A 25,998-nucleotide genomic window follows, 5' to 3' on the forward strand; every position below is an offset into this window, starting at 1 on the left:
GTTTCTTGGGGACTAGTTCTAAACTAGTCTAAACACAGTAAAACTTGTTTTGTTTTGCTTTTTGATTACTTTACTGATTAATAGGTATACAATGATGCCCATATGCTGGAAAAGATCCTTAAAGAAAAAAGGAAAGAACTGGGACCCCTAGCTGAAGATGATGATGTTGCATCCCCTAAACTAAAGCTAAGTAAGGCAACCTCATACATTGCTGTGTCTCATTTCAACACTTGATGAAAACCAAACAAGACAGATTAACGGATCTTCCTTTTAGAATAGAAGATATGGTCTGCAAATTGACACTGACATGCAAAGTAGTATTATATTTTCAAAATCATGACAGCAATGGTGTGTTTATCTGTGCATATAATATTAGTTGTTGCATATAACATTTTCTCAGAAAAGTAACTTAGAAAGAAAACTTAGGAATGGTTGGAATGGCTGGCATTTAATCATGTGGTGGTGTCCAAATGTTAGAAGCTGCATTATGTGCTCAGTAACACTTCATCAGCACACTTAATGTGTGCTACTGGGATTGCTTACAATAAGGTACTTCTCAAACTGAGTAAAGCCCTTAATTTCCCTGGTCAAATGTCTGAGATTTCCACAGAATGATAAAAGAAATGCAAGCTTTATTTGGAAAATTACTGAAAAGTAATTAGGAAAATTACTGAAAGCCATGAAAAACACAGAAGTGAAATTTCCAACAATGTCTGTTCCTAGAGCTGTTGCCCATGCAAACTAGGTTTGCTGCTACTCAGATCTTATGTCCCTTTAATATGTGTTCAGGACTTAGCAAACTGAGAGAAGGATAAAATTGTAGAGAAAGGCTTAAAGAAAATAGTTGCACACAGCCCTCTTGGAAACAGAAATGTGCAGCTCTTAGGTAAGGTACAGGTAGCACAGAATTCACAGGCAAAGACTATGCAGTACAGTAACAGAGATACTGAGTTAATAAAAAAGCTAATCTGATGGATAGTCCCATGAAAGGCCTTCCTTTACATTCTACCTGTAATAATCCTCTCTAATTATTACAGTATTAAAGGTAATATATTTTAATATTATAAATATATAATATATAATATGAATATAAAAATTGTATATATTTATATATTAAATATAAAAATAATGTAAGTATAAAATCTGTCAAAAAGAAATCTGATGATATTTAGAATGCTTAATTTTAGTGATGGCAAAACCCCCATTATGACTGGATTTTTAACAGCGATACAAAGAAATTTACGTAGAGCTAGTAAGAAGAAATTGAATTTAGTAGAGTTATTAATAACATTAAGTAGGAAAAGGTGTTTTCCATGCTTAAGTCTGAAGAGACCTTCACCAGGTGGACCACATAGTAACCTGATTCTGTCTGCCAAAAATAACATTAAAAAATATTCACACAGTTATGAAAAACAAAGGAAGCTGCATCTTGGAATGGGCTCCGTATTGAGTCTTCTGCTCATACCATAAAGTGGTTCTTCAATAAGCAATTCTCCAATGGAGAGAAGGTGGACAAAGAAGCACGCAAGCTCTGGTTTTGTAATGATTCTTTTTCTTTTTTTTTTTTTTTCTTTTTGTCTGCTTAGGTCGAAAAAGTGGCATTTCTCCTAAAAAATCAAAATACATGACTCCAATGCAACAGAAATTGAATGAGGTGTATGAAGCAGTTAAGAATTACACGGATAAACGAGGCAGGCGACTGAGTGCCATCTTCTTGAGGCTGCCATCTCGGTCTGAACTTCCTGACTATTATGTAACCATTAAAAAGCCCGTTGACATGGAGAAGATCAGAAGTCATATGATGGCAAATAAATACCAGGATATCGATTCCATGGTAGAGGACTTTGTAATGATGTTTAATAACGCTTGCACATATAATGAGCCAGAATCTTTGATTTATAAAGATGCTCTGGTTCTGCATAAAGTTTTGCTTGAAACTCGGAGAGAAATAGAAGGAGATGAGGATTCTCATGTGCCCAATGTCACTTTGCTAATTCAGGAACTTATCCATAACCTGTTTGTATCTGTTATGAGCCACCAGGATGATGAGGGCAGATGCTACAGTGACTCCTTAGCTGAGATTCCTGCTGTTGATCCCAACTTCCCAAATAAACCTCCTCTGACTTTCGATATTATCCGAAAAAATGTTGAAAATAATCGCTATAGAAGACTGGACTTGTTCCAGGAGAATATGTTTGAGGTACTGGAAAGGGCAAGGAGAATGAACAGGTGAGCAGAGCCATATTTTTCAGGTATTCTTTGTCTTATCGTGGGATTTTTTTATGTTAATGTTAGAGGCTGAAGTTCTTTTAACGTGTGTGCTTTGCTTGCTATGTGTGTTTAGAAAATCTCAAAAGCTTTGTCATGTCTTCCGTGGAATGTATGCTTTCTTTTAAAAACAAGGAAAAAGTTAGGTTTCTGCTATGAGATAATTTTGACATTAATCTTCCAAAGGCAGACCTCATGAAAACCGGGTTTGTGCTAACTTTCAAATTGAAAGATGAAGAGGAGGAACTGTTCATTAACTGCTTGACCAGGGGATTACTCTATAGGAGCAGTCACAGTTGTATGAGTCAATGGTAATACTGTGCAAAACCTGTGAATGCTTGCAACTTCTTGCAGTGTTTTACTTGAATTAGGTAGCATACTTGGGGATATGCGGGTGAGATCTTGACTTTGAAGGAGAAAAGGTAAAACATTATGTTAAACATCTACTAACAGGAGTATGGGTAATTTGAGTAAGTCAGGTTTGTTAATAAGATTATTACTTAAGTTTTCAAAAGGTAACTGTTTATAGAGGTCCAGTGGGAAACCGTTTTGTTCGCAACTAGTTGCCTTTGATTTTTCAGGTGTTTCAGGACTGCTGTATACAAAAATACTGTTTTGAGTGAGCTCTACTGCAAACTGACAGTAGAGTAGCAGGTGGAACATGACTTGCCAATTTCTGCTGCTGCTTATTATGAGTAAGCACAGAAATCTATGAGTAGAGAGAAGCTTTAGTTTTATCAGTAGGTGTGGCGATTGATGGGTATGTGTTTAGGATCCTGTTTGAGTCTGCAAAAATTATGTTTTTTCCTTGTTGTATGTATTTTTATACAGGACTGATTCGGAGATTTACGAGGATGCAGTTGAACTTCAGCAGTTCTTTATTAAAATTCGGGATGAACTTTGTAAGAATGGAGAGATTCTTCTGTCACCTGCTCTCAGCTATACCACCAAGCATCTTCACAATGATGTGGAAAAGGAAAAGAAGGAAAAGCTGCCCAAAGAAATAGAGGAGGATAAGCTCAAAAGAGAGGAGGAGAAGAGAGGTAGCTACTTTCATTAATTTTGAGTGTGTTAATTGGAAAATGTAGCTATGCAATGTATGCCCTGCTGTTGCTGCAGCTTTGCCTGCCGAAGAGACCTCAATAGTCTACTTGTCCACCAAGGGTCTTGTATTTTAAAGTTATGAGATATTTGTTTTATTTTGATCCTTATCAGCCAGGCCAGTTGGCTTTTAAGAAAGAGATATAATTAGATACCTTATGTAAACTCTTTAATCAGAACACATTGGGATATCAGTAGTTTTATTTCAAGGATATTACAAAAGAAAATAATAATTTTTTTACATAGATTTCTGCTGCTAACAAACTTAGCAATGACTGTTCCAATTGACCATTTCCTTTTTGATAAATACTAGTTTCTTGATGTGCTGCTGATGTTCTCTACAATCATGCTTTTAACACTAGTAAAGGAATGGTATTTAAGTAAGCCTTTTGTGTTTCTTACTTGGCTGCTGTGAATGTGAAGAGGAATGGGCTTGCAGTATTTTGTGGGGCAAGAAACCTACTCTGAAAGGTCCTCTGCATTTCACAGTTTCTGACTATTATTGTCCACATAATCATCGTGAGGCATGTCTAGGGGAATGAATAAAGAGCTTTCATTGCTCCTTCCAGCAGGCGGGAGCAGAGCTGTTAGCTTTTTGTCCTTAATTGTCTTTCTAACATGGTTCATCTTCCCACATAACACTGATGTCAGCAGCAGTAAAGTCTAGTTGCTCCAACCAGGCTCAATGTTATAAGGGGACAACAGCTGTGATGCCCTTTTTCTGTTTTCCTTTGAGAGCTAAAAACCCCAAAGAAAGCGAACATGCCTTTCTGAAGGCTTCTGAGCTCAGTGCTGTCATTGAGTTCCTCTTCACTCACTGGGAGGACTCAATAAAATTCAACTGAAGAAGGGAAACCCAACCTTCAGCAGCACAACAGAAAAGTTAGCAGCACAAAACATGCTTAAACCCATCCTTTATGCTGGAAGTCAGTGGCAGAGGGACTCATCAGGTGTCATGTGGCACTTCTGCACTCAGCGAAGGGTGAGGGCATTCATGTCAGTAATCTTGGCTAACATGGTAAATGTGACATTACTAACATCTGGGTTTTTCCCATCTTGAAATAAGAAGCTGAAAAGAGTGAAGATTCTTCTGGATCAGCTGGGCTGTCAAGCTTGCATCGGACCTACAGCCAGGATTGCAGCTTCAAGAACAGCATGTACCACGTAGGAGATTATGTGTATGTGGAGCCTGCTGAAGCCAACTTGCAACCTCACATAGTCTGTATTGAGAGGCTGTGGGAAGATTCAGCTGGTAAGGATGTCTTTGCTATAGGAAAAGAAATATGGTGAAACTTACTACTATTTAAAGCTTCCAGTTTGAGCTTTTTCTGTGTAGATGTTTTTTATTTCCAGAAGTACCTGTGGACAAGTATGTTTTTCCTGTTTCTGAGTTGCTTTATTCCAAAGGACATTACAAATACAAAGTTCTTGGATCAGTACATGCTTTTCTGTTGTTCATCTCTACCTACTCTCAATTTGTAAGCATCCCAGAGAACAGGCTCTTTTAAGTGGGATGGGGTCCTTGTAATTTAGGTGCAAAAGAACACATGGGGTTTATCTTTGCTGAGAAATCTGAACCGAAGTTGGGAGTGTTTAACTGCAAATGTTCCGCAGAACAGCTCACTTCCAGAATTTGCTTTTGTTAAATTCCAGAATTGAGCTGAACCTTGCATTTCCTAGGCCAAATCAAGCCATAACAAGTGCTATTTTGTTTTTTTTTCTCAGCAGTGATGCCTTCTGTTTGCAGCAGGTTCTTCTCTTAAGTGTAAGGAAGGCTAGAGATGTGGCAGAGTATCAGATAAACATGGTGCACTCTCAGCAATCCTGGAAACTACAGCTGCTGAGAACTGCAGTGGGGTATAGTGGAATTAACAATTTTGATTGCACTTTTTATTAAAAGGGATGGAATGGATGCGTTACAAGGTCAGTTTAAGAAGACCGTGACTTAGATTTGGAGAGGAGAAATGTAAGGCAGGATATAATCAAGGTTTGCAAAATCCTTAAGTGGGTAGATAAGGTGAATGCGGAAATGCTGTTCAAGAAATCCAGCAGTACTAGAGTTAGAGGGCACTCATTGGTACCAATAAATCAGGTTAAATCACTTGTTGCTAAAACATGTGAAAGTCTTTGGCTTTTTAATACAGTGGGTAGTGAACCTCCTGGCTTCCCCAGGAGCTTGCGGAGGCAGATTATATCTGCAGGTTAAAAAATGGGTGAGACAAGTCCATGTACAACAGGTCTAAACCAAATAGTAAGGGGAATAACCAGTAAATAATACACAGATGAAGAAAATAGCTCTCTAACACCCCAATACAATGATTGTAGGAGTGGAACAACTTTAGGGAGAGTGGCCAAGATCAAATGTGTTCTCCTAATAGCCTGTCCTGCTCACTCAGTTGGATGCAGTGTATTTGGGTAGATGGAACATTGGCCAGTTGGATGTTTATGTTTGTTTGTCTGTGATGGGGAAAGTGAATAACATTTTTTTTTTATTCTGGTTTAGTGTACAGGTACAGATTTTCTTTGACTTGGAGAAATAGTACATATTTGTAACTACTTTATAAATCATTGTTAACAATTGTAACAATTGTCACAGCATAACATGGAAGAAATGTTTCTTTAAAGAACTTGAAACGAGTTATCCAAGGTTCTTCAAATAATCAGGTGATTGTTGTGTAGATGCTGAAGCCATTTGAAGGCCTGAAAGTCAAGATTTATAAATAAGAAATGATTCTTCCTTTATTTTGCTGAGTCAGGTTTTACTGGGGAAAAAACAACTGGCAGGCTTTTTAAGCAACCTAGTTTTCCTTACCTGAAACAGTTAAGGAATCTTGTCCTGTTTTAAAAAACAACTTACTGTCAGTATAGCTTACTACATTGCTATTTGATAATAAATCAATCTCTAGTATTTTTTTCTGGCTCATGCACTGGAGAATATGCTATTTAACGTGGAGGTTTTTCTCTTTTTCTCCTCCTCCCCACCCCCACCCCCCTGCCCCAAAGGAGAGAAATGGCTATACGGATGTTGGTTTTATCGACCAAATGAAACGTTTCATCTTGCAACACGAAAATTCTTGGAGAAAGAAGTTTTTAAAAGTGACTATTACAATAAAGTTCCTGTTAGCAAAATTTTAGGCAAATGTGTGGTCATGTTTGTCAAGGTGAGAGACTATTCAGACTATTTTGTTAAGCAAATAATATGTTCTCTGCTATTTTCTTGAAAAGCTGTAGGCATTCTAACAGAGACATTCTGCTAATAACTTAAATAAAGTAGGACTTACTTGTACCTGTGTACTGGTTTTATTCTTCATTTGGTTCATGAGGTATGTAGTTCATCCAAGTGATGGCGTATGCCGATGCTGATAGGTTTGTAGAATCATGTGCTTATTAGATAATAAGCTAATTGATTTTTCAGAGCACGTAGAGAGAAATTGCAGGTAACTTCTTAAAGTTTCCATAAAAGCATTGTAGATTTAGGTTTGGCAGAGAGGGAGACTTGAATGGCTTGGTAAGATGATGAAGTCTTTTATCTCTTTCTCAAATTTGAGTCTACACCATCCTTGTGCTGAGGATTTTTGGGTTGTTTGCAACAGACCTATCTCAACCAGTGGTTTTGGGAGGTAGTGTGTATGGAACAAAGCGCTACAGCTGCTGAGTACATGAGTGGATATCATGGTCTCATATCAATGAGCATGGAGCCTACTCCACTCCCCCAAAACAAAACAAAAACAACTTTGTGATTGTGTCCTCTTTCTAAGTAAAAGCTCAGAAATCTTGTAAAGGTGGTTTTAGGCTGCAGATCTTGTACTTGTTAATGTACTGTTTGGGTAAATGAAGAAAACCTACCTTTTCTCACATGACAACCTGTACTGAATTTAGCTGCTTCTCTAAGGGTGGAATTTCTTGTTGTTTGCTTTTTATTTTTAATGTAACTTTGATGCCAAACTGGAAGAAAAGAACTCATCAGAAGGGCTATATTTGTCTAAAAGTGTTACTGACACGGAAACAAAAAGAAAACCAGAAAGCATGAGAGGGAGTGCAGTGTGTCTGTGGGGGTTGTGTGTGTGTATTGCTGGAATATTAAATATTTTTTTCTTCAATCTTCAGGAATATTTTAAATTGTGTCCTGAAAACTTCAGAGATGAGGATGTCTATGTCTGTGAGTCACGTTACTCTGCAAAGACAAAATCTTTTAAAAAGATTAAACTGTGGACTATGCCTGTAAGCTCTGTAAGATTTGTCCCACGAGATGTCCCCCTGCCTGTGGTCCGTGTTGCTTCTGTGTTTGCTAATACAGACAAAGTAGATGAGGAGAAACATGCTGAAACATTGGAAGACAGTAAGGTGGGAGAAAGTATCCTTCATCTTGAAAAGGTATGTAAGATAACAAGTGGAACATCAGTTATGTTTGACAGATAAAGAGTGGCAAAACATGAGTCCTCATGACCTCAGTTTCACTGCATACAGACACAATAAAATACATAAAAATATGTTTCTGTTACATATTATGTTACACACATTTGTAAATAAATGCAAACAATATAAATAGACTAAACAGAAAATAAACTGTGTACATACTTGCTAGGTTCTAGAAATGTTTTCTTGTGATCATGTGAAGGGGTTGTTTGGGGTTTTTTAACACTTCAGAAAAGAAAATTACACTTTTAATGTAAAGCCTGTCTGAAGCCTAAAGAATCAGTAGAACTAAAAGCCTAATTTTAGTCCATGGCAATGCTGAAGTGCTTTGTTAGTTAGTATTTCAGTAAAATAGTCAGTAGCTAGGCAGCAGTAAGCAATACATAATTTCTGTTGCTTGTGACCTGTTTATGGTTTATAACTGGTTTATTGTCAAAATGCTTAAGAATATTTCTGTCCGACGTGCTGAGTAAAAATGGCTTATATTGTTGTGTATAGTCATAAAAGAAATAAATTAATTTATTCAATTAAATTAATCTAAAATCGAGCCATAAACAAATAAACTTAAGTCATAAAATAAATCCACTTTATATCTATTTTTCAAACAGAACCTCAGAACAGAATACCCAGCACACTCATTGTCAGCTTTAACCAGACGCTTAGTATATATTATTGTATTTAGTCACATCATGGCAAAAGAAGGAATTCTTTCTACCAAGAGAATGAAAAGTTGTAGGGTCTTTTCCTTCCACACCATGGGGAAATAGCCTGTGTTCTCACTGGCTTTCTGAAATCCTAGGCTAAAAGGCTAAATTGAGGCACAATGTGACTTTTGACTAAAAAGTAAGAAATTAAGTGGGGCTAATGGTATGATTTTGCAAGCAATACATGGAGCATTCATATTATTGTATATGAGAGTTAAGTCATTATAGTTCCATATATGTTAACTTGGCCATATACTCAATTCTTGTCTCTTAAGCATGTTATGGTGCTTTAAAACAAACCATCAAAATAAGCTGACAAGGTTTGGCATGGCCAGTTAACTTCGAAGCAGCAGAACAAAGGACCTGTAAATTACTGTTCTGGCAAAATTGCAGCTTTATGAAATAGGAATGCTTGTGACATACAAGGAAGGTATCTTTGGGTTTGCTATTTCATCTTTAAATTTCAAGGCTTCTCACTTTTGCACGTACAGAACTGTCTAGTGTTTACCTATTACTGGTAATGTGAAGATAGAGCAAAGGTTTTTTTTTTACTTGCACCTGGCATCTTTTTATTTGTGTGTTTGATTTTCCTTCTTCCACAAGTTTCTAAATGCATATTCTTCTGCAGGACAAAGAAGATGTTCCAGTAGAAATGTCCAATGGAGAACCTGGTTGCCATTACTTTGAACAGCTCTGCTACAATGATATGTGGCTTAAGGTTGGGGACTGTGTCTTCATAAAATCACATGGGTTAGTGCGACCTCGAGTAGGACGGTAGGTGCAACTTCTTTATTTGCAGTTTGTGTCTATAAAAAGAAATTGGACAAAAGATGGGTTTGTTGCAAAAAGTATAAAAGAGGATGGGAAAAAAATACCTTCTGAATGAAGTTAAACGTTACAAATCTTAACAGATTGAGGTCGAAGTTTAGCCACTAATAAAAAGGTGATACAGTGGTACAATTGGAATAGGCTGTTCTTTGTACTCATTTTGTGCTGACAGTCTTCCTGAACAACCTAGTGTGTTCAGCTGTCTGATTGCGAGGGATGGCCTTTCATTTATGTCAGTCGTTTGGTTTTCTTTCCAGAATTGAAAAGATGTGGGTGCGAGATGGAGCTGCGTATTTCTTTGGTCCAATCTTTATACATCCTGAAGAAACTGAACATGAACCAACTAAAATGTTCTACAAGAAGGAAGTATTTTTGAGTAACTTGGAGGAGACCTGTCCGATGACTTGCATTTTGGGTAGTTATTAACAACTTTAAATCCAATGGACACTCTTTTCCTACACATTCTGAAGTGATTTATAGCTATGTGTAGGCTTGATTCCAAGTTTTTTTTTTTTTCATATTGAGTGGGGGAGGAGAGGTTAATCAGTCCATTTCTAATATGCATTCCTGTCTTTGGGACCTGTAGTGAGAATTTTCACTGTAAGAAAGCTTTCTTATAGTAAGAGGATTACATGTGTGATATCAAAGTGAACGTTGTCTACAGCCAGAGAACAGAAAACTCTGTTGTTCTCAGTTATTAATGTAATTATTCCAGTATGTGTTACCTGGAAGTTATTCCAGAAGGAGGTTGAAATTTGGTTTGTTGCTTAAGATGATGACTATGTACTTAATTTTGTAGTTATGGTACTGTACGGAATATAGCTGACTAGTGATCACGGGGTTTTGTTATCTTGCAGGTTTTCGTGTTCTTTACAAAAATCCAAAAGCTACGTTAAGTTTGTGTAGGTTTCTCCTGAGTGATGTTATTGAATAGGGATATTGATTGCTGTATTTTCCATAGTTGCACCAAATACTGGGAAACTTCTGACTTACGTGAGGCAAAAACTTGAGTTTCCACACTTTTTGTGAAATGTCTGGAAGCGTGGCTGCCTTCTTACCCAGCTCTTTCATTTCTGCAGGAAAGTGTGTAGTTCTGTCGTTCAAAGACTTCCTCTCCTGCAGACCAACAGAAATCTCTGAAAACGATGTTTTTCTTTGTGAGAGCCGCTACAATGAAAGCGACAAACAAATGAAGAAATTTAAAGGGCTGAAGAGGTTTTCACTCTCTGCAAAAGTTGTAGATGACGAAATATACTATTTTAGGTAAAAATGTCACGGGAATGAGGGTGTCACCTGAGCACACTGTCTGTATTGTGGTGGACTGACCGACTGGCTGCTGAGCCCCCACCCAGCCATTTGCTTACTCCCCTCAGTGGGATGGGGGAGAGAAGGGCAAAAGGAGGAGAAAATCCTGGGTCAAGAGAAAGATGTTTTAATAAGTGAAGCAAAGCTGCACATGCAAAAAAAGCAACATAAGGAATTAGTTCACCACTTTCCATCAGCAGGCAGATGTTTAGCCGTTTCCGGGGAAGCAGGACCTTGACATGTGGAATGCTTACTTGGAAAGACAAACACCGTAACCCTGAATGTCCCCCCCTTCCTCCTCCTTTCCCCCAGCTTTTATTGCTGAGCATGATGTCATACGGTATGGAATATCCCTGGTCAGTTTGGCTGAACTGTCCTGGTTGTCTCCTCTCCCAGTTTATTGCCCATGCCCAGCCTGCTTGCTGCGGGGGCAGAGTGGCAAAAAGAAAAGGCCCTGACAATGTGCTAACACAGTTCAACATTGATGTGTTACTAACACTGTTGTGGTCACAGATCCAAAACACAGCACCGTACGGGCTGCTATGCAGAAAATTAACTCCATCCCAGCCAGACCCTGTACATATATAAAAGTCATAGTTGTAGGAGAAGATCAATTTTGACTAATCACACTTCTGGGAAGGAGACCAGGTAACATCAGTCTTTTCATGGTCTTAATACCAGTGGATATTTTCGTTTTCTTCTGACTTTAGGAAAAGTTGTTATGTTATCAGACTGGTAAATTCTCTTGGATATCATTAAAATAACTTAAGTCCCCATTATGGGTTACAAATAGCTTTCCAGTTGTTGAACACTGATATTAATAAAAGAACTAAGTTCTAACTTAATAAAATCTAGGGAAGATGTGGTGTTAACTACCTTCTGTTGCAGAAATGAAAGTATTCGTTGCATTGAAATCCCCTTCTAACTGATGAAAAATACGAATTTTTTTAAAAAATTCCTTCTAGCAAGTGACTGAAATGAAATACTGGCCATAGACACTGAGTGATTTCTGCTCCTTGTTCTGGAAGGAAGCACAGGCACATCCTGAGTCACCATTGTTTCCATATTGATCAATAATAAAGGAAAAAACCTGGGTTTATCTTCAAAAACCTATGCTGTCTCCTGTAAAGTGTGAGTGTATTCTCATCTGCTTTTTGTCTTCCTCCACCTTTCAGAAAACCCATAGTTCCTCAGAAGGAGCCATCTCCACTACTGGAAAAGAAAATTCAGCAGCTAGAAGCAAAATTTGCTGAGTTGGAAGGAGGAGATGAGGACATGGAAGAGATGGGAGAAGAGGAAGGTGATATGACGGAAACACCTTCTATGCCTCAGCTTCAGACTCCGTTAGCTAGTGAATTGGATATAATGCCTTATACTCCACCACAGGTAAGGACCTTCCTTGAGAAACCTTTAAACCTTTATATTCCGCATTCTTTCCCCAACCCAAATAAACAAACAGTAACATTTTATCATATACACAGAATAGATTTATACTTCAGTTTGAGTTCATGGAATTACACAGAGCAGTTTTGGCATATCCAATATGATATCAAGGTGATAATATTAAAGTTCATTAAAATATTTTTAAAACAAATCATTCAGTTGAGGAAAATCTAGGGTACGTTTTTGTGTCGTATGTTAGTGTTATTTCAGATTAGTAGGTTTTCTATGACACTTGTTCAGAAATACCAGTTCTGTACGTTAAATATAATGTTGGAATGTAAGGGTTTAGTTGTAATTTTCAATTTAACTAATGCCCATTTGTAAGATCTTCCTTAAATTTTGAAAAAAATCTAGCATTTGGGGGTTACAGGTTTGCTACATTTTTAGAAAATGCTGTGCATCATCCTCAAAGGAGAAAAAAATACCACTTTTTTAGTATTGAGTTACCATTCTTACTTGGAAATAAGAACTTGTTAAAAAAGAACTGGATGTCCTAGAAGCTTTAGTATTAATTTTCTGATAAATAAATATGAAGTGAAAGAAGAATTGTGTGGTTATATGCTGCTTCAATGCAGCATGAATTATTGCTGCTGTTCAAATGGGGGGACTTTAGATCCCCTTCCCTCTCATGCTGTGTTACTTACACAAGCTCTGGTATTTATGTAACTGAGTATTGAAGCAGGGTGAGGAACTGCTTCATCTGGAAATTGACCAAATAAAAAAAGTTTGTTTGCCACTAATTTTTGAACCCTTTATCAGTCTATCTCATTACCACATCCAAGGTAATGCCGGCATTAAAGAGGCAGTGGGAATGACCTGCTGGGACCAGGAGGGAGTTTCAGACACTTTTGTAACCAGCTGTATGGATTTCTGCTGCATTACATTCAACCTCATTGGTAGTTGGAAGAAAGAATGTGACCCCTGGATAGAAATAACTGTCTTTGGATGTCACGAAAGAGAGATGAAATTGAAAGCTTGGTTTGATTCCGACTTTTTGTCATGTGGGCAGACCATGAAATGCATTTTCCTGTGCAAGGTTGCATTGCTGCTCTCGTTTTAACATGCTGAATTTTTGTAAGTATTGTGAAAACTCTTGCAGAGTATTACAAATAGAAAGCATGTTACATGTATTAGCCAACTAATATAACCATTTAGGAAGGGGAGGGTAACTTTTTATAAATCAAAAGATCATCATTGTTAAGCATGGCAGCTGCTGAAAGCAGTTTAAATAGGGATTATTAGATGTTAAAGATGTTCACAAACTGCCTGCTGCAGCATTCACTGTCTTTTGATCTCCTTTGCTTTCCGCCTTTCTACATAGCTGTGTTTTGCTCAGGTTCCCTTAAGAAGTTTTATTTAAATACTGATATATAATATCTCTTTGAAGCCAGGTTGATAGCTGCCCTGGCAGATTCCTCACACAGGTGATTTGGAAAGAAGAGGCAAATTGTGTCTGAGAGCTGGCATTCAGAGCACAATTTAACTCTAGTGGAGAGATAACATACAGCACAGACATAAATATTCGTCTTCGGATAATCTGTTCTATTTATATCCCAAGTGAAAAGTGTCTTTTTAAACAGAGCTCCTAGATAAAAGGCATGTGTTTGCTTCATCTTCTCTTAAACGTATAGAATTTTATTTAAGAACTGTTAAACCCCAGAACTTTTAAACTTTTTTTTTCTCCTGATAAAGAAACTCTTACTACATCTAAGGATAAAAGGACTCAAGACAAATTAATATGTGATATTGTGGGGCCTGACAAATACATGGATGATGCTCTCCTGCTGCACTTTGCTGTGAATTGAGTCGAACCTACAAAAGAAAAAGATGTGCAACTTCCTTTTTTTGATTAAGCAATATGGCTGAGAAAAGGCATAAAGGGGGGTCCTGGTTTATTTCTTCTCTAAACACATCTAAAACGGAATATGCAGTATCTAACTCAAATGGAAAAGATTCTGTTCATTTAGAAGTGGTTATATATATAAAAGACCAGAGAATACAAGAACGGAATTCAGAATTCTTACAGTTTCTCAAAGTCCTATTTGCCCTTCCAAACTGATGGGTAGGCTTTTACATTAGATTACTGTTACTGAAAATGTTGCAAGCACTATAAAGGCAAAACCAGCTGATAAACTTGTAGCTAAGTGCAGATGTGTAAGAGGCCGAATACATAATTACTTTTCCTGTTTCTGACTTGAGAAATCTCCATCTGCCAATGTGGGCTTGCCTGAGAAGCCAGGATGAGTTGTACGTGCCCTGTGTGTCATCCCAGAACCTGCATGGAGTTCTCTTCACTTCCTCCATCTTAGAGACAAACCTAGAAGACTTTCTCCCCAAAAGACAAGTATTGTCTTTGGGTTCATATTGAAAACATTAAGGGTGGGTTGCCATTTGGAAATTAATCCAGTGAAGTTTGGAGTAACATACAAGTATACCTCAGTTTATCCAGTGCCTGGCTTAAATTGACGAGAAAGATATATTTTTTTTTTTTGGTAAGCATCTTACTACCACTGGAGCTTTGTTTTTAGCTGAGAGAAGAGCGCTGAACTTCAGGGTCAAAGTGATAATTAGAAGAAGTTAGTAACGTGACCAGAATGTCAAGATAGCAAGAAAACAGTTGCATGTATTTTTCTTTCCTTTTTTTCCTCAACAGGTATTTGGAATCAATTACAGTTTTCAAGATGTTATAAATTTGTGTTTGGCATATGAGAAGGGCGTTTTGAGGGTTTTGGTATATAGGTGGAAGGTGCCTTCAAATACAGGTGGAAGGAGCCTTCAAAAAGGGAGTTCCAGCTGTAGGATCTAAGTGATTGTAATTGTGGTATCTAATAGGTTAGATAAATAAATAAATAAAAAGACAAATGCAGTGGTATCTAATAGGTTGAAGTTTTTGATGACTTAAGACATCAAGGAGCTCTCAACAGGAGCGTCCACAGTGGGAAAAGCAAAGGAACAGAATTTTTGTTACCTATCAACATAAGAATTGTGATGTGAACCCGCTGTGTAGGTAAATGGTGATTAGCAAAACAGAGCTTTGGGTTTTTCATGGAGAAATGGCAGCTTGTGTAATCAAGGTGAACACTAGAGAGAAGGGAAGGTCTGGCAGGCAAAACCGAGAGTGTTTAGGGATGTGAAGAGGAAGATGGAGCCAGGGAGGGTGGGGGTTGCAAAGGCCGAGGAGGAAATAGGGAAGCGTTTCCCTGAAATGTGCAATAGTGAAAAAAATGTTTTACTCAACTTGTGTTGACAATATTTCTGAATAGCACAATGGATGAAATCTGTAACATAACACAATTATTTTTTTTCTGTTTTGGCCTTCCAAGTAGTCACTTATTTGCTACTCAGCCTTTCTTAATCCTCTTGTTCCGCTTGGAATGGTTTTAGTTGATAGTGGGCATTCTATGTTGTCTTACTGAGAATTTTTTGAAGCCTCAGTTATAAAGGTGGCATTACATGTGGGTGGGTTGAAAAGCATCAAAACACTGTGATTTTCCCCCCGCCCCGTGTACTTCTCATAAGTGTTTGCGTGTGCTCTTGTCATGCATCAGTAGATGCAGTCTGCCTTTAGGAGCTGTAAGGTTGGATGGTCCTTGTGGGACTAGGTTCAAGAAAAATACAGGAATGTTGTAAAATACTGTTTCTTACAGCTTTGAATTTTGTATGTCAAGAAGCTTCTCTTTTGTACACTTGTGGTCATAACTGCTTTTTCTCACAGTCCACTCCCAAGTCTGTTAAGGGCAGCACCAAGAAGGAGGGATCAAAAAGGAAGATCAACATGAGTGGGTACATCTTATTTAGCAGCGAGATGAGAGCTGTGATTAAAGCTCAGCACCCAGACTACTCCTTTGGAGAGCTCAGCAGGCTTGTAGGAACTGAATGGAGAAACTTGGAAGCAACAAAGAAAGCAGAATATGAAGGTAAATAAAAACTAAGATGCTAAACTTTTTTGCTTTTTTTTCTTTCTCAACACATTCATTACTGTTACTCAGATGACAGGTTTAATAAAAGAAGATATTTATGTTTGTATTCTGGACGTACCTTAAAGAGAAGTTCATATTGAGAGATGACTGAAGAGGAGCAAAGAGCATGTTTAAGTTATGTAGTACACAACTGATAATTTAAATGTCTTTGCCGCGAATAACCAAATTAACAAAGATCAAGAAAAATGGGGACAAATTAGAAGTAAAGGGCCATGAAGCCCCTGGGCTGGAAGTCAGTTGGAAAAATTGGTTTATGAAAGTTTCCTTAAACGAGGACTGGGGGGAATTTTGGACAAGAAGCTCTTCAGAGCTGTAGCAGCAGGTAAGAAGGCTTACAGCGCAGCGGGAAAAAGTTCTTTTGATTAGCAGTACATAGAGTCCTAAAAAGCTTTGATAGAATGAAATCAAGGATACAGAATCTGTTACGATACTGTAAATATGACCTGTTCTTCAGTGTCAATATTAATTAGCTGTTGTAACTGATTTTGTTGAGACATTTCATATCCTGAAGTAAGCCTAGGAATATTTCACAGTCATGAGACCCCCTTCCCCCTTCCCCCTTCCCCCTTCCCCCTTCCCCCTTCCCCCTTCCCCCTTCCCCCTTCCCCCTTCCCCCTTCCCCCTTCCCCCTTCCCCCCTTCCCCCTTCCCCCTTCCCCCTTCCCCCTTCCCCCTTCCCCCTTCCCCCTTCCCCCTTCCCCCTTCCCCCTTCCCCTTCCCCCTTCCCCCTTCCCCCTTCCCCCTTCCCCCTTCCCCCTTCCCCCTTCCCCCCTGATGTTGGTCATTGTGTTTCAACTTGATTTGATTAAATTAAAACACAATTGATCCTTAACAGCAGGCGCTTACCCAACCCAAATACACTGGCTTAACATCCATAGTTAGTAGTAGTTAATAATGTATCAATGCTTCCCATATTAAACCCATTTTTTTTAAGCAATTGTTGCAATTTTATTGGAAGACAGTGCTACTTTGGATAGGAGAATTTCAACACCCTGGAAAGTTATTGCCCAATTAAGTTATACCTTTGCTTTTTCTAAAAATGAGATTCGATAGGTTTTCTGCATACTCATAACTTAAAGGCTGCTTTGATCTTCAAACTAGAGAATTGCATGCTGTCACTTTCCACTCTCAGCCGCCTCAATCCTTTCTGAATTTGCAGTAGTACCTCTTTGCAGTTCTGGAGGGTAATATAGCACCACTTGGCTATGTGCAAGTTTCCTTTGCAAGTGCTGTGAAGAGGAATGGTAATGTTCTTTCTTTGTGAAATTACTATGGCCTTACTTTTTTCCTGTTGTAGTTCCCTTTAACACCCTTCTAGGTGAACATGGTATCTTTTTATTGACAGACCCCTCCTTACAGCCTAGTTCTTAAGCAGTAGGATGGCTAGCATGTCAACGCTTCCTAGCTTAGAGCAGCTTGATGTCTTGCACTTCTGCAGGAAGACACAGCTGTAATGTAGCGGTAGCGACAGTGTCTGTCCGCTGTGTTAATGATTGCCTCTGCACTTCCATTTTAATCCTGTTTCTCAAATTTTCCAAAGCTTTTGCGTTTTGGGTTGCAGTTTCTTTGGCTTGGTGTCTGCCCAGAACTAGACTTACTTTTATTTGATTTTGAGGGATTGGGATGGGGTTACAAAGCGTCCAAACTGTGTTTGCTTAGCATGTGTGAAAGGAAAGAAGCTCCTGTCCTTCCACTGTGGCAAGTCAGAATTCATGTGCTCTCTAGTGTGGACGTGCAGCAGGAAGCAGGGAACAGGCACGGTTTGACACCCCAGTGAAAAAGTGCCTTCCCACATTCTTGTGAAAACGAGTTTGCATTTTAGATCCGTTTTGACCCACTGAAAATTTCATTTGGTGTATGTGCAGGATAATAGTTGTTTCTTCAGCAATAGCTGGGCAAAGAACAGGCTGCGTTGTGCGTGGCTAACTGCACTGTGAAAACTCCTCAAAATAAAATAAAAATAATGCATGGGATTGGAGTAAAGGCCTGTTTTAAGGAAAAGCTCTGTTCCAAGCAGAATGTCTCTTTTGTCTCTCTTGAGATGTATTGGAAATGTTGTTTGAATGATCTCAAGTCTTGGCCTAAACGATTTGGGTTTAGTATTGAGTATTATGTGAATGCTCAAGGCTTAACTTTTAGATACCTGCTACAGTTCCCTTTGGCAGTGGTGTTTCATCTGTTAGTTCCGTGGCAGTTCACGGCATGGGCAGAGGCTAGGTAAAACTCAAGTGCTGTCCTACATCAGGTCCTTCTTCAAAGCTCAGCACTCTGAAGTCTGATAAAGCTGGATGCTGAACAGTAATTTCTCATTCATCAGAGTGTCTCCAGAACTTTTGCTTTTGTCTGACGATTTTTTTATAGCTGGCCGGAAGCAGGTGAGAGTCAGAACAGCTGCTTCATCTTGTCCCCAGATGCTTGCTCTGCTCTTAAAGAGGAAAATTATCATTTTTCTACTTCAGGATCTACCTTTAAGTGTCTTGTGTATTTTGTGCTCGATCACATGTAAGTTACCTGTAGTACATTTAGGAGTTTCTGTGCGTCGTCATCTCTTTCCAAAATGACAGAAGTGAAAAGAAGGAAGGAAACGCCTTTAGAAATGAAACTGGTCTTTCAGTGTATGGAAGTAGTGCTAGAAGCTGCACAAACAGGTTCTACAGGTGACAAATGTGTGATAGACATTTGAAGTCATACACTAGAGAAAACGAGTAACATTGGCAGGATGCATAACTTAATCTCCTTGATGAACTTCTTCTTAGCCTTTGTTTGACAGAGGACCTTGATTGCTGTTTTGGTGGCAGTTTTCATCTTTCACCAACTGCAAGAGAACTTCTAGCCCTGCATTCACTGTTATTAAAATTGCTGGAGATGTATGCTGCATTCATTTATTCTTTGTCGTTCCTCATTGCGTCAGTCAGATACAATGTTCAGAGTAAACAAATCAGCAACTTGCATGCCCCCAACACACCTTGAGTAGGCATTCAGTATATCTCCTTGTTTTGTTTGCTTGGGTTTTGGTTTGTTTTTTTTCTTCTTCCCATGACCCTTTGCCCTTCCCTTAATATAAAATTGTCCTCTGGTCAGATTCCCCTGCAGTAGATCTTTTGTTCTTGCAGTCACAGTGAGAAACTTGATTGAGATAATGACCAGATTCATCGTACAAAGGACACACATGACCTCCAGTGAGCAGCACAATGTGAGTTAGACATCTTCAGAAAAAAAAAAAAAAAAAGAAAAGAAAAAAGAAAAAAAATAACTCAAAGGGGGCCAAATGGGGAAAATGACAGAAAGAGGCAGAGAAAAATCTTTTTGGTTCATCAAACTGCTGCTTGTTATGTTCCAAACACTAAGGACCTCTCTACACTAGGGAAACTTTGCAAATGCTTCCCAACTTTGCCACCACTTTTCAGCTGCATCAGTAGTAAAAATACCCGAGGAGCCCAAGAAGGAACGGGCCACCGGCTGGCACTGCTATCTGCTATTTGCGTCTTACTTTAGGGCACGCCTGGTAGACATGGTGCTTAGAATTCCCGCAGCAGCTGGTAGCGGATCTGCGTGATTGCTGCCGGCCTTGGCTGCAACTGGTTTAGCTGAGCCAGTGGTGTCAACAGAGGGAACGTTTTGCCATGTTTTCCTAGTGCGGACTGAGCCTAATGCTGGACTGCTGCTTCATGTTGGTAACACTGGTGTTATTATCAAATTTGTTCTTTGACTTTTAAAATTTTTATTTTATTATTTATTTTTATTTTTATTTTTATTTTTATTTTTTTTTAGAAAGAGATAAAACTTTGTGGAATATTTTTCATGAAAGGTTCTCTAAAAGTCTTAGCTGCAGCCACATGAAATCAAATCATATACTGTATAAAAAGATTCATCTGTTCTACTTTATATTTGACTAAACTATGCCAGTGTTTGACTAGTCCTTTTTAATGAACAGATAATATTTTGAAATTCTGGGTTACAAAACAGAACTGAAAATCTAAAATACTTTTACAGAGCGGGCAGCTAAAGTTGCTGAGCAGCAGGAGAGAGAGCGAGCAGCACAGCAGCAGAATTCCTCCCCCCGGGCAGGCACTCCTGTCGGGGCTCTTATGGGGGTGGTGCCGCCACCAACACCAATGGGAATGCTCAATCAGCAGTTGACACCCGTTGCAGGTAAAACGTAGGAGCTATGACCATTTTTTCCTCATCCACTATATCAACCCCCTTCATAACTCTGAACACTCTCTTGGGTCACTTTGTTCTTACGGAAGAAAAAGCTCAGCCTCTTCAGTCTTTCTTCATTATATACATAACGCCAGCAGTAGCCTGGTAGTCCCATGTTACTTGCTCCAGTAGTGAGTAGCCTGTTGAAAATGCAGGGAAGAAGGGTCCTCCTTGTGCGGTAGTCCTGTTCTGTGTGTGCAGTCGTGTTTATTCATTCTGCTTTGCAGAGTTCATATTTAGCCCTGCTGTGGCAGGAGAAAAGCGAGCTAAATACTCTTCTAGTGCATGCAACATCAGTGGAAGTGTAAAGTAGGAGCCGATTTTTATTATTATTTTTTATTTATTTATTGTCAGGAAGGTAAGAGGCAAACAGAATCCAAACTAGATTTTAAATCCAAGCAAAAGCTTTACAGAATTGCCAATTAGACACCGGTAAGCAGAGCAGGCTAGGATCTAGAGCCGTTGCAGAAACAAATAGGAGATGCCAACATTGCCAGTTTTATGAGGTGATTTTTCAGAATAGAGCTGAGCTCAGAGGACTCTTCCACGAGGTTCCTGTTGTTTGGTGTGTGGTTATTACCAGTTGTAATCTGTCTTGAGTTCATAGAGGGTATGCTCGGAGTAAGTATTTTTCAGGATCAGATCTGAAGACGATGTAGATTCCACTGGAGATTCTTGTATGGGAATCAGCCATACATCGGTGAGAAAATGAATTAGCTATGACCTGATAGGTTGTTTTCCTTCCCCCTTTTCTAATTAAAAAAATTAGATTACTTCAGTCAAGGTCAAAATAGTGCTGAGTAGGTAAAAATAAGTATTTGGAGGGCTTTTGTTTTGAGTTTTGGGGTTTTTTTACCTTAAGGCATTCCAATTATTCCATTTATTCTTTTGTCATTTTTCTTTTTCTTTTCCGTCTCACAGGCTGTGGCCATATTTAAAGCTGAAGCCTGAGGCATTTTTCATCATGGTCTCTAAATCCCTTTTCAGTAAATAGGCTGCATGGATGTTTAAACCGAAGGCACATTCCTTACTTGGTTCATGGTCTTCAGATTACAAAGCATTTGTTTACACTGAGTTGTGTTTTTCTTTTGTTTTTTTCACTTTGTTCTGGATAATTTTCCTCTGAACTGTTTGCAGTTGGTATGTGTCTGTGTGTTGTGTACACATCTGTGCATATATTAAGAAAAAGGGATATAAAAAAGTCTCCAATGCTGTTCTCTTTAGTGAGTAATCTACTTCAATCTAGAGTGTGTAGAAATGTCATCCTCTTGTGGTTGTGTTTTCTTGGTTTGGTTCTTGGTTTTTTGGCATTGAGTCAGTTTTCTAATTTTTTGGAGGTAGGTGTTGATGGGCAGTAATACTTACTATTAACACTTCCTTAAAACTTTTCCAAAAATGTGCATTCTGCAAACTACACGTGCTCACTTCCTGTGGCAGCCTCCTCAAAAGCCAAGCTGTATTTAAGACCATCATCTTATTTGAGCAGTTAGACATTCAAGTCTCTTCACTTTGGCATTGTGAAGTACTTCCTTAAAGTAGATGATCGAGTGGATCTTTTTACGCTCTTTCTGTTTTTGTGGCCCATTTGAAAAACACAGTCTTTCATCTTTTGGTTTCCGCAAGTCTGACTTAGAGGTATCTTATTCTGTTGAGACCTCTTTTACATCCTCCTCCATCATTTCATTGCTCTTCTCTAGTTCAGAGAACTTCTCCATCACGGAAGTTCATGGAACTTCTTTATGGCCCATGGGTCCAAAAAGTCTGGATGCCTTCTGAGATGCATTTCTCTTAGCATGCAGCACTCTAGGTACTTGTAAATTTATGCATTAGGAAAGTTTATTTAGTCTTACATTGTTATAATAAAAAATGAGAAAACAAGTAATTTGACAGACTTCATAAATCACATCTGTGGGAGCTGGAGATAGTTTGCCCATGTTTACTAGTTTAAAATCAAAGTGGTAACTCATATATGGGGTATGAAAGTGGCTGCTCTTATAACCTTGTGATGAGCTACAGGAACTGATTACTCATGGAGATTTGACAATAACTATTAATGCAGCCAGTTGTTGAATGAGTATTTTATTTGGAAATGTAGAAATGAGCTTTCATGATTGATAAATATGGGTTTGTTTCATTGGAGCTTTTTTTGTTTGTTTGTTTTAAAGCTTCAAAAGTGTATGTAAATACATTGAAGATGTGGTTACAGTTCGGGGTGCGCTGGAAGTACCGGGCGGTGGCTACAGTGAAAGCCCCTTATGCTAGGGATGCTTTCGTTATTTTTCTTCTTTTACTTTTTCCGTTAGAAATATGGATTTCACTCTGTTAATAAAGAGGTACAGATGAGCTTCCAGTATTTGCAATAGGTACCTAAGACCTATTTAGTAAGTGTCAATCTAGGTGTCCTGTGGAAACTGAAGTTTTGAGGGAGATCACTTCTTTGTTTTTCTCGTCGTTTCCTGCATATAAGGCTTTTGGAATTTCAGGTTTCTTACCTTTGTAACCCTTCCTGAGGAACTGACAAATTTAGCTTTTATTTTGGAGCTGGTTGATCTGTTTCGACCCTGAGCTTCTGACAGCTTTGTTTCCAGTCAGAACTGATATGAGTTTTTGGCCAATCTTATTCCAGAAATCCCTGTTCTCAGAGCTTGTTTTATGACTTACTGGGAGTGTGGCATAACTCAGTAGGTGGTTTCTTGGGACCTGCTATAGAAGCCCCAGCAATCTTGCATTTCTAGGCTTATCTCATCTCTCTAGACCTGCTTCTGTCCTCTGCCATCTTTCCGTTGTCTTTCCAGCCCCTTTCCTTGGTTACCTAACAACACATCCATTCAAATCAAAAAGCCTAGAAAACGGGTGAAGGACAAGCGTGTTACGTTTCAGGACCTGATAAACATAGCGCAGCTATATCCTGTAGTATCACCTCATGGGTAGCAGCAAACCTGAGCCAAAACCGGAATAAGCTCTAAATTGTCTTCCCTCACGTGCAGAAAACTAAATTGGTGAGCAGCACAATACCATCTTTGTCGTATCATTGATTTTCTTATAAAGACATCTCAAAGACACTGACAGTGAAAATCTGTGAGGGACTGCAGGTGCTCTTTGTAAGTCCTTTTACTTTGGTTTAGTGCCATGAGTGTCAGCTACTGCAGCCCAGCACATCCAGTGCTGTCGGGTTTAAAATTTGAATTACTTTCTTAGCTCACACTGGAGATAATTGAATAAAAATCACCCGTCACTGCTGTTAGTTTTAAGTATATGAATGCTGTAGGGCTTGTGCGTGTTAATTTTGCATATGCACTGCAGAACAATGTACAGGGTTTTGGTTTTGTTCCAGTTGGCTTTGCTCTCTGAGCTAGCCCACGTAGCAGGGCTGTACGTGAAGCTTGTGTAGTTAGTGTTGTGTTTGTAATCTGTATGCAGATGGCAGAGCTTTAAGCTGTATTAAAATTGCTTGTGTTAGTAACATTTAATTGTGGCTGAATTTATTCCTTGTGTTAACATATCTGAATATTCAGCATTTATTGCCCCATGAGAAACATATAAATACACTAAATACTAATTCATCAGAAGTATAGTGTTTCATATTTATAACTTTATTTTTAATTTTTGTTTATTTTGCAAGATACTAATTGTAGTATCGTCTTGCTGTACTAAAGGTGCTTTTTTTTTTTTGTGGATAGTGCATGTCTACATGATTGTGTAGATCATATTGCATGTTATTGATGCATGTTTGAAATTTGTTGTGTCCTTCAAGGCATGATAAGTGGCTATCCACCGGTGCTGCCACCTTTGCAGGGCCCAGTTGATGGCATTGTTAGCATGGGCAGCATGCAGCCACTTCACCCAGGGGTGCCCCCACCCCACCAACTTCCGCCAGGTATGCCAGGCATCCCAGGCATCCCACCACCCGGTAAGAATGTCATCCTCATTCGCTCTTATTTCATTTTCATGTACTTGGCGTTTAACCAGTTGTTACAGAAATTATCTGCAGCTTGTTTTGGTCATAGCTTTTGTTTCTGAACATTGCAGGTTTGTGTAGCTGCAGCACACACGATGCACTGCTGAATGTATGAGGTATATGCAAGATGCTGACAGAACAGCATGTTCAGTAAACCAGCAAGGAACGGTTACTGGAGAAATGCAGTGCTGTTCCAGCAGTGGTTTTGCTCCAGCCAAAAAACATGACAATTGTGCTTGAGTTTCAGAGGTCTGAAAAGCTGAAATCAGCCTACTCGTATCCTTATGTCATTTGAACAGCATCCTTTCACTCTTCCTTTTCTTATTTAAAGTGGGCTTATAAATGAAATTTATTGCTCTCATTCCTTACCAAACACTTTTTTTCAATATGTTAATATTAATCAGTAGCCAGACTGAACTTAAATGAACCTGGTCATGTAAGACCCCTTGGCCATTGGGGCACTGATGTGTGTCATTATAAAATAACGTTCAGATTAAACCTTGTTGATACAACAGCAACTGGAAACGTGTGGGGGTAAGGTGAACTCAGTGTACTGTTGGCCAAATTTTGAATTGATTTTTGAGAGCATTATCTACTACATGTTTGCTATTTTTTTGCCATGCTTTCCATGAAAAGTGTGGCTGAATGAAACAAACATTTTTTCAGTGTTAATGCCATTAAGGTGCCCTCTTTATGGGGAAAAATTTTCATCTGCCTCTGACCCTGTTTTCTGCTGATCCTTTCAGTTTTTACCTCTGATAACTCCTATTTAAAAGATGTGCATCCCATATGTTCAGCAGTTAAACAAGCTGTGGACAGAAGTGGTCTCATTTGCCTCCCCCTACCCCACTTGCAACTGTGTTTATTGGAAACGCTATTAAGATTTTCATCTGTATGTAAATTGTTTTGGGTTGCGGTGGGTTTGTTTTTTTGTTTGCTTGTTGCATTTTTAAAGTCCAGCAGTATTAGGTGTGCAGCTTGCAGCTTCGCAGGTGTGTAAGATTTGTCATAATGTCACACAGAGCAAGTAGGAAAACAGCTGTGTGTCTGTGAGCCTGGCTCCGACTCACCAAGGCAGTGACATTCAGCACATACCAGCCAATACAAATGTTTGGGAGGTGAATCCAGGACAATGCATTTCTTTGAGGAGTTTTTCCCACTAGAGAAGTGGGCTGTTATGGATGGTGTTTAAAACTGCGAGGATGTGGATTAGGGGAAAAATAATGCCTGGGAATGCAGAACCACACGTGAAGTGGTGCTAAATTGAGCGGGGTGGGCTAGGGGCGAAGCCATGCTCTGATGCTGGACAGGTGAGGGTGCCCTCATCCAGACCTCCTCACTTGGTACCAAAACCAAAATCTGTGCCATATTCCACAACCTATAATCGTCAGTGTTTTTGCCAACTTCTGTCTTGCTGTTAGTACAGATGCATTTAAAATGGGGCTGTGATGAAATGGAAAATGCATTTGAAATATGCTTTAGTGTGCAAAATGCAGTAGCACGTCTTTTCATCACTGATACAGAAACCTGCATGCAAATTAAACCCTCAGGAAAAGCACAGTTAGTTTGCAGCTTTTCCAGTGAATGAATATGAGAAGTGGCATAAACAGAAAGAAAAGCAGCAGCTCACATAACTTTCATTTTTTCACACCAAAGCATCTGTATGTAAAATATCAGGAACTGCGTGACTCTCATTTAGATTTGTAACTTATTGTATATAACACTGACATGGGTGTTTTCTGCTGCACTCTGTACAATAGGGAAAAGTCTCAATATGTTTGAGAAAATCTAGC

At 38.8% G+C, this 25,998-nt stretch overlaps 1 protein-coding gene across 14 annotated transcripts in view; it reads left to right on the top strand.

Moving 5' to 3' along the window:
- PBRM1 (polybromo 1) overlaps positions 1 to 25,998 on the top strand; it is a 69,215-nt gene that overhangs the window by 37,182 nt on the left and 6,035 nt on the right. For 7 of the 14 annotated variants that reach the window (XM_037383930.1, XM_037383931.1, XM_037383928.1 and 4 more), the window contains 13 exons: positions 85 to 190; positions 1,587 to 2,229; positions 3,100 to 3,311; positions 4,436 to 4,621; positions 6,373 to 6,530; positions 7,477 to 7,743; positions 9,118 to 9,263; positions 9,575 to 9,732; positions 10,397 to 10,580; positions 11,798 to 12,008; positions 15,781 to 15,982; positions 20,038 to 20,196; positions 24,002 to 24,157. In XM_037383930.1, the coding sequence (XP_037239827.1) occupies positions 85 to 190; positions 1,587 to 2,229; positions 3,100 to 3,311; positions 4,436 to 4,621; positions 6,373 to 6,530; positions 7,477 to 7,743; positions 9,118 to 9,263; positions 9,575 to 9,732; positions 10,397 to 10,580; positions 11,798 to 12,008; positions 15,781 to 15,982; positions 20,038 to 20,196; positions 24,002 to 24,157 (2,788 nt within the window). The other 7 variants (XM_037383936.1, XM_037383937.1, XM_037383940.1 and 4 more) reach the window with 5 other exon arrangements.

The sequence above is a fragment of the Falco rusticolus genome, chromosome 4 (genome assembly GCF_015220075.1).
Source record: "Falco rusticolus isolate bFalRus1 chromosome 4, bFalRus1.pri, whole genome shotgun sequence".
Lineage (NCBI taxonomy): Eukaryota > Metazoa > Chordata > Aves > Falconiformes > Falconidae > Falco > Falco rusticolus.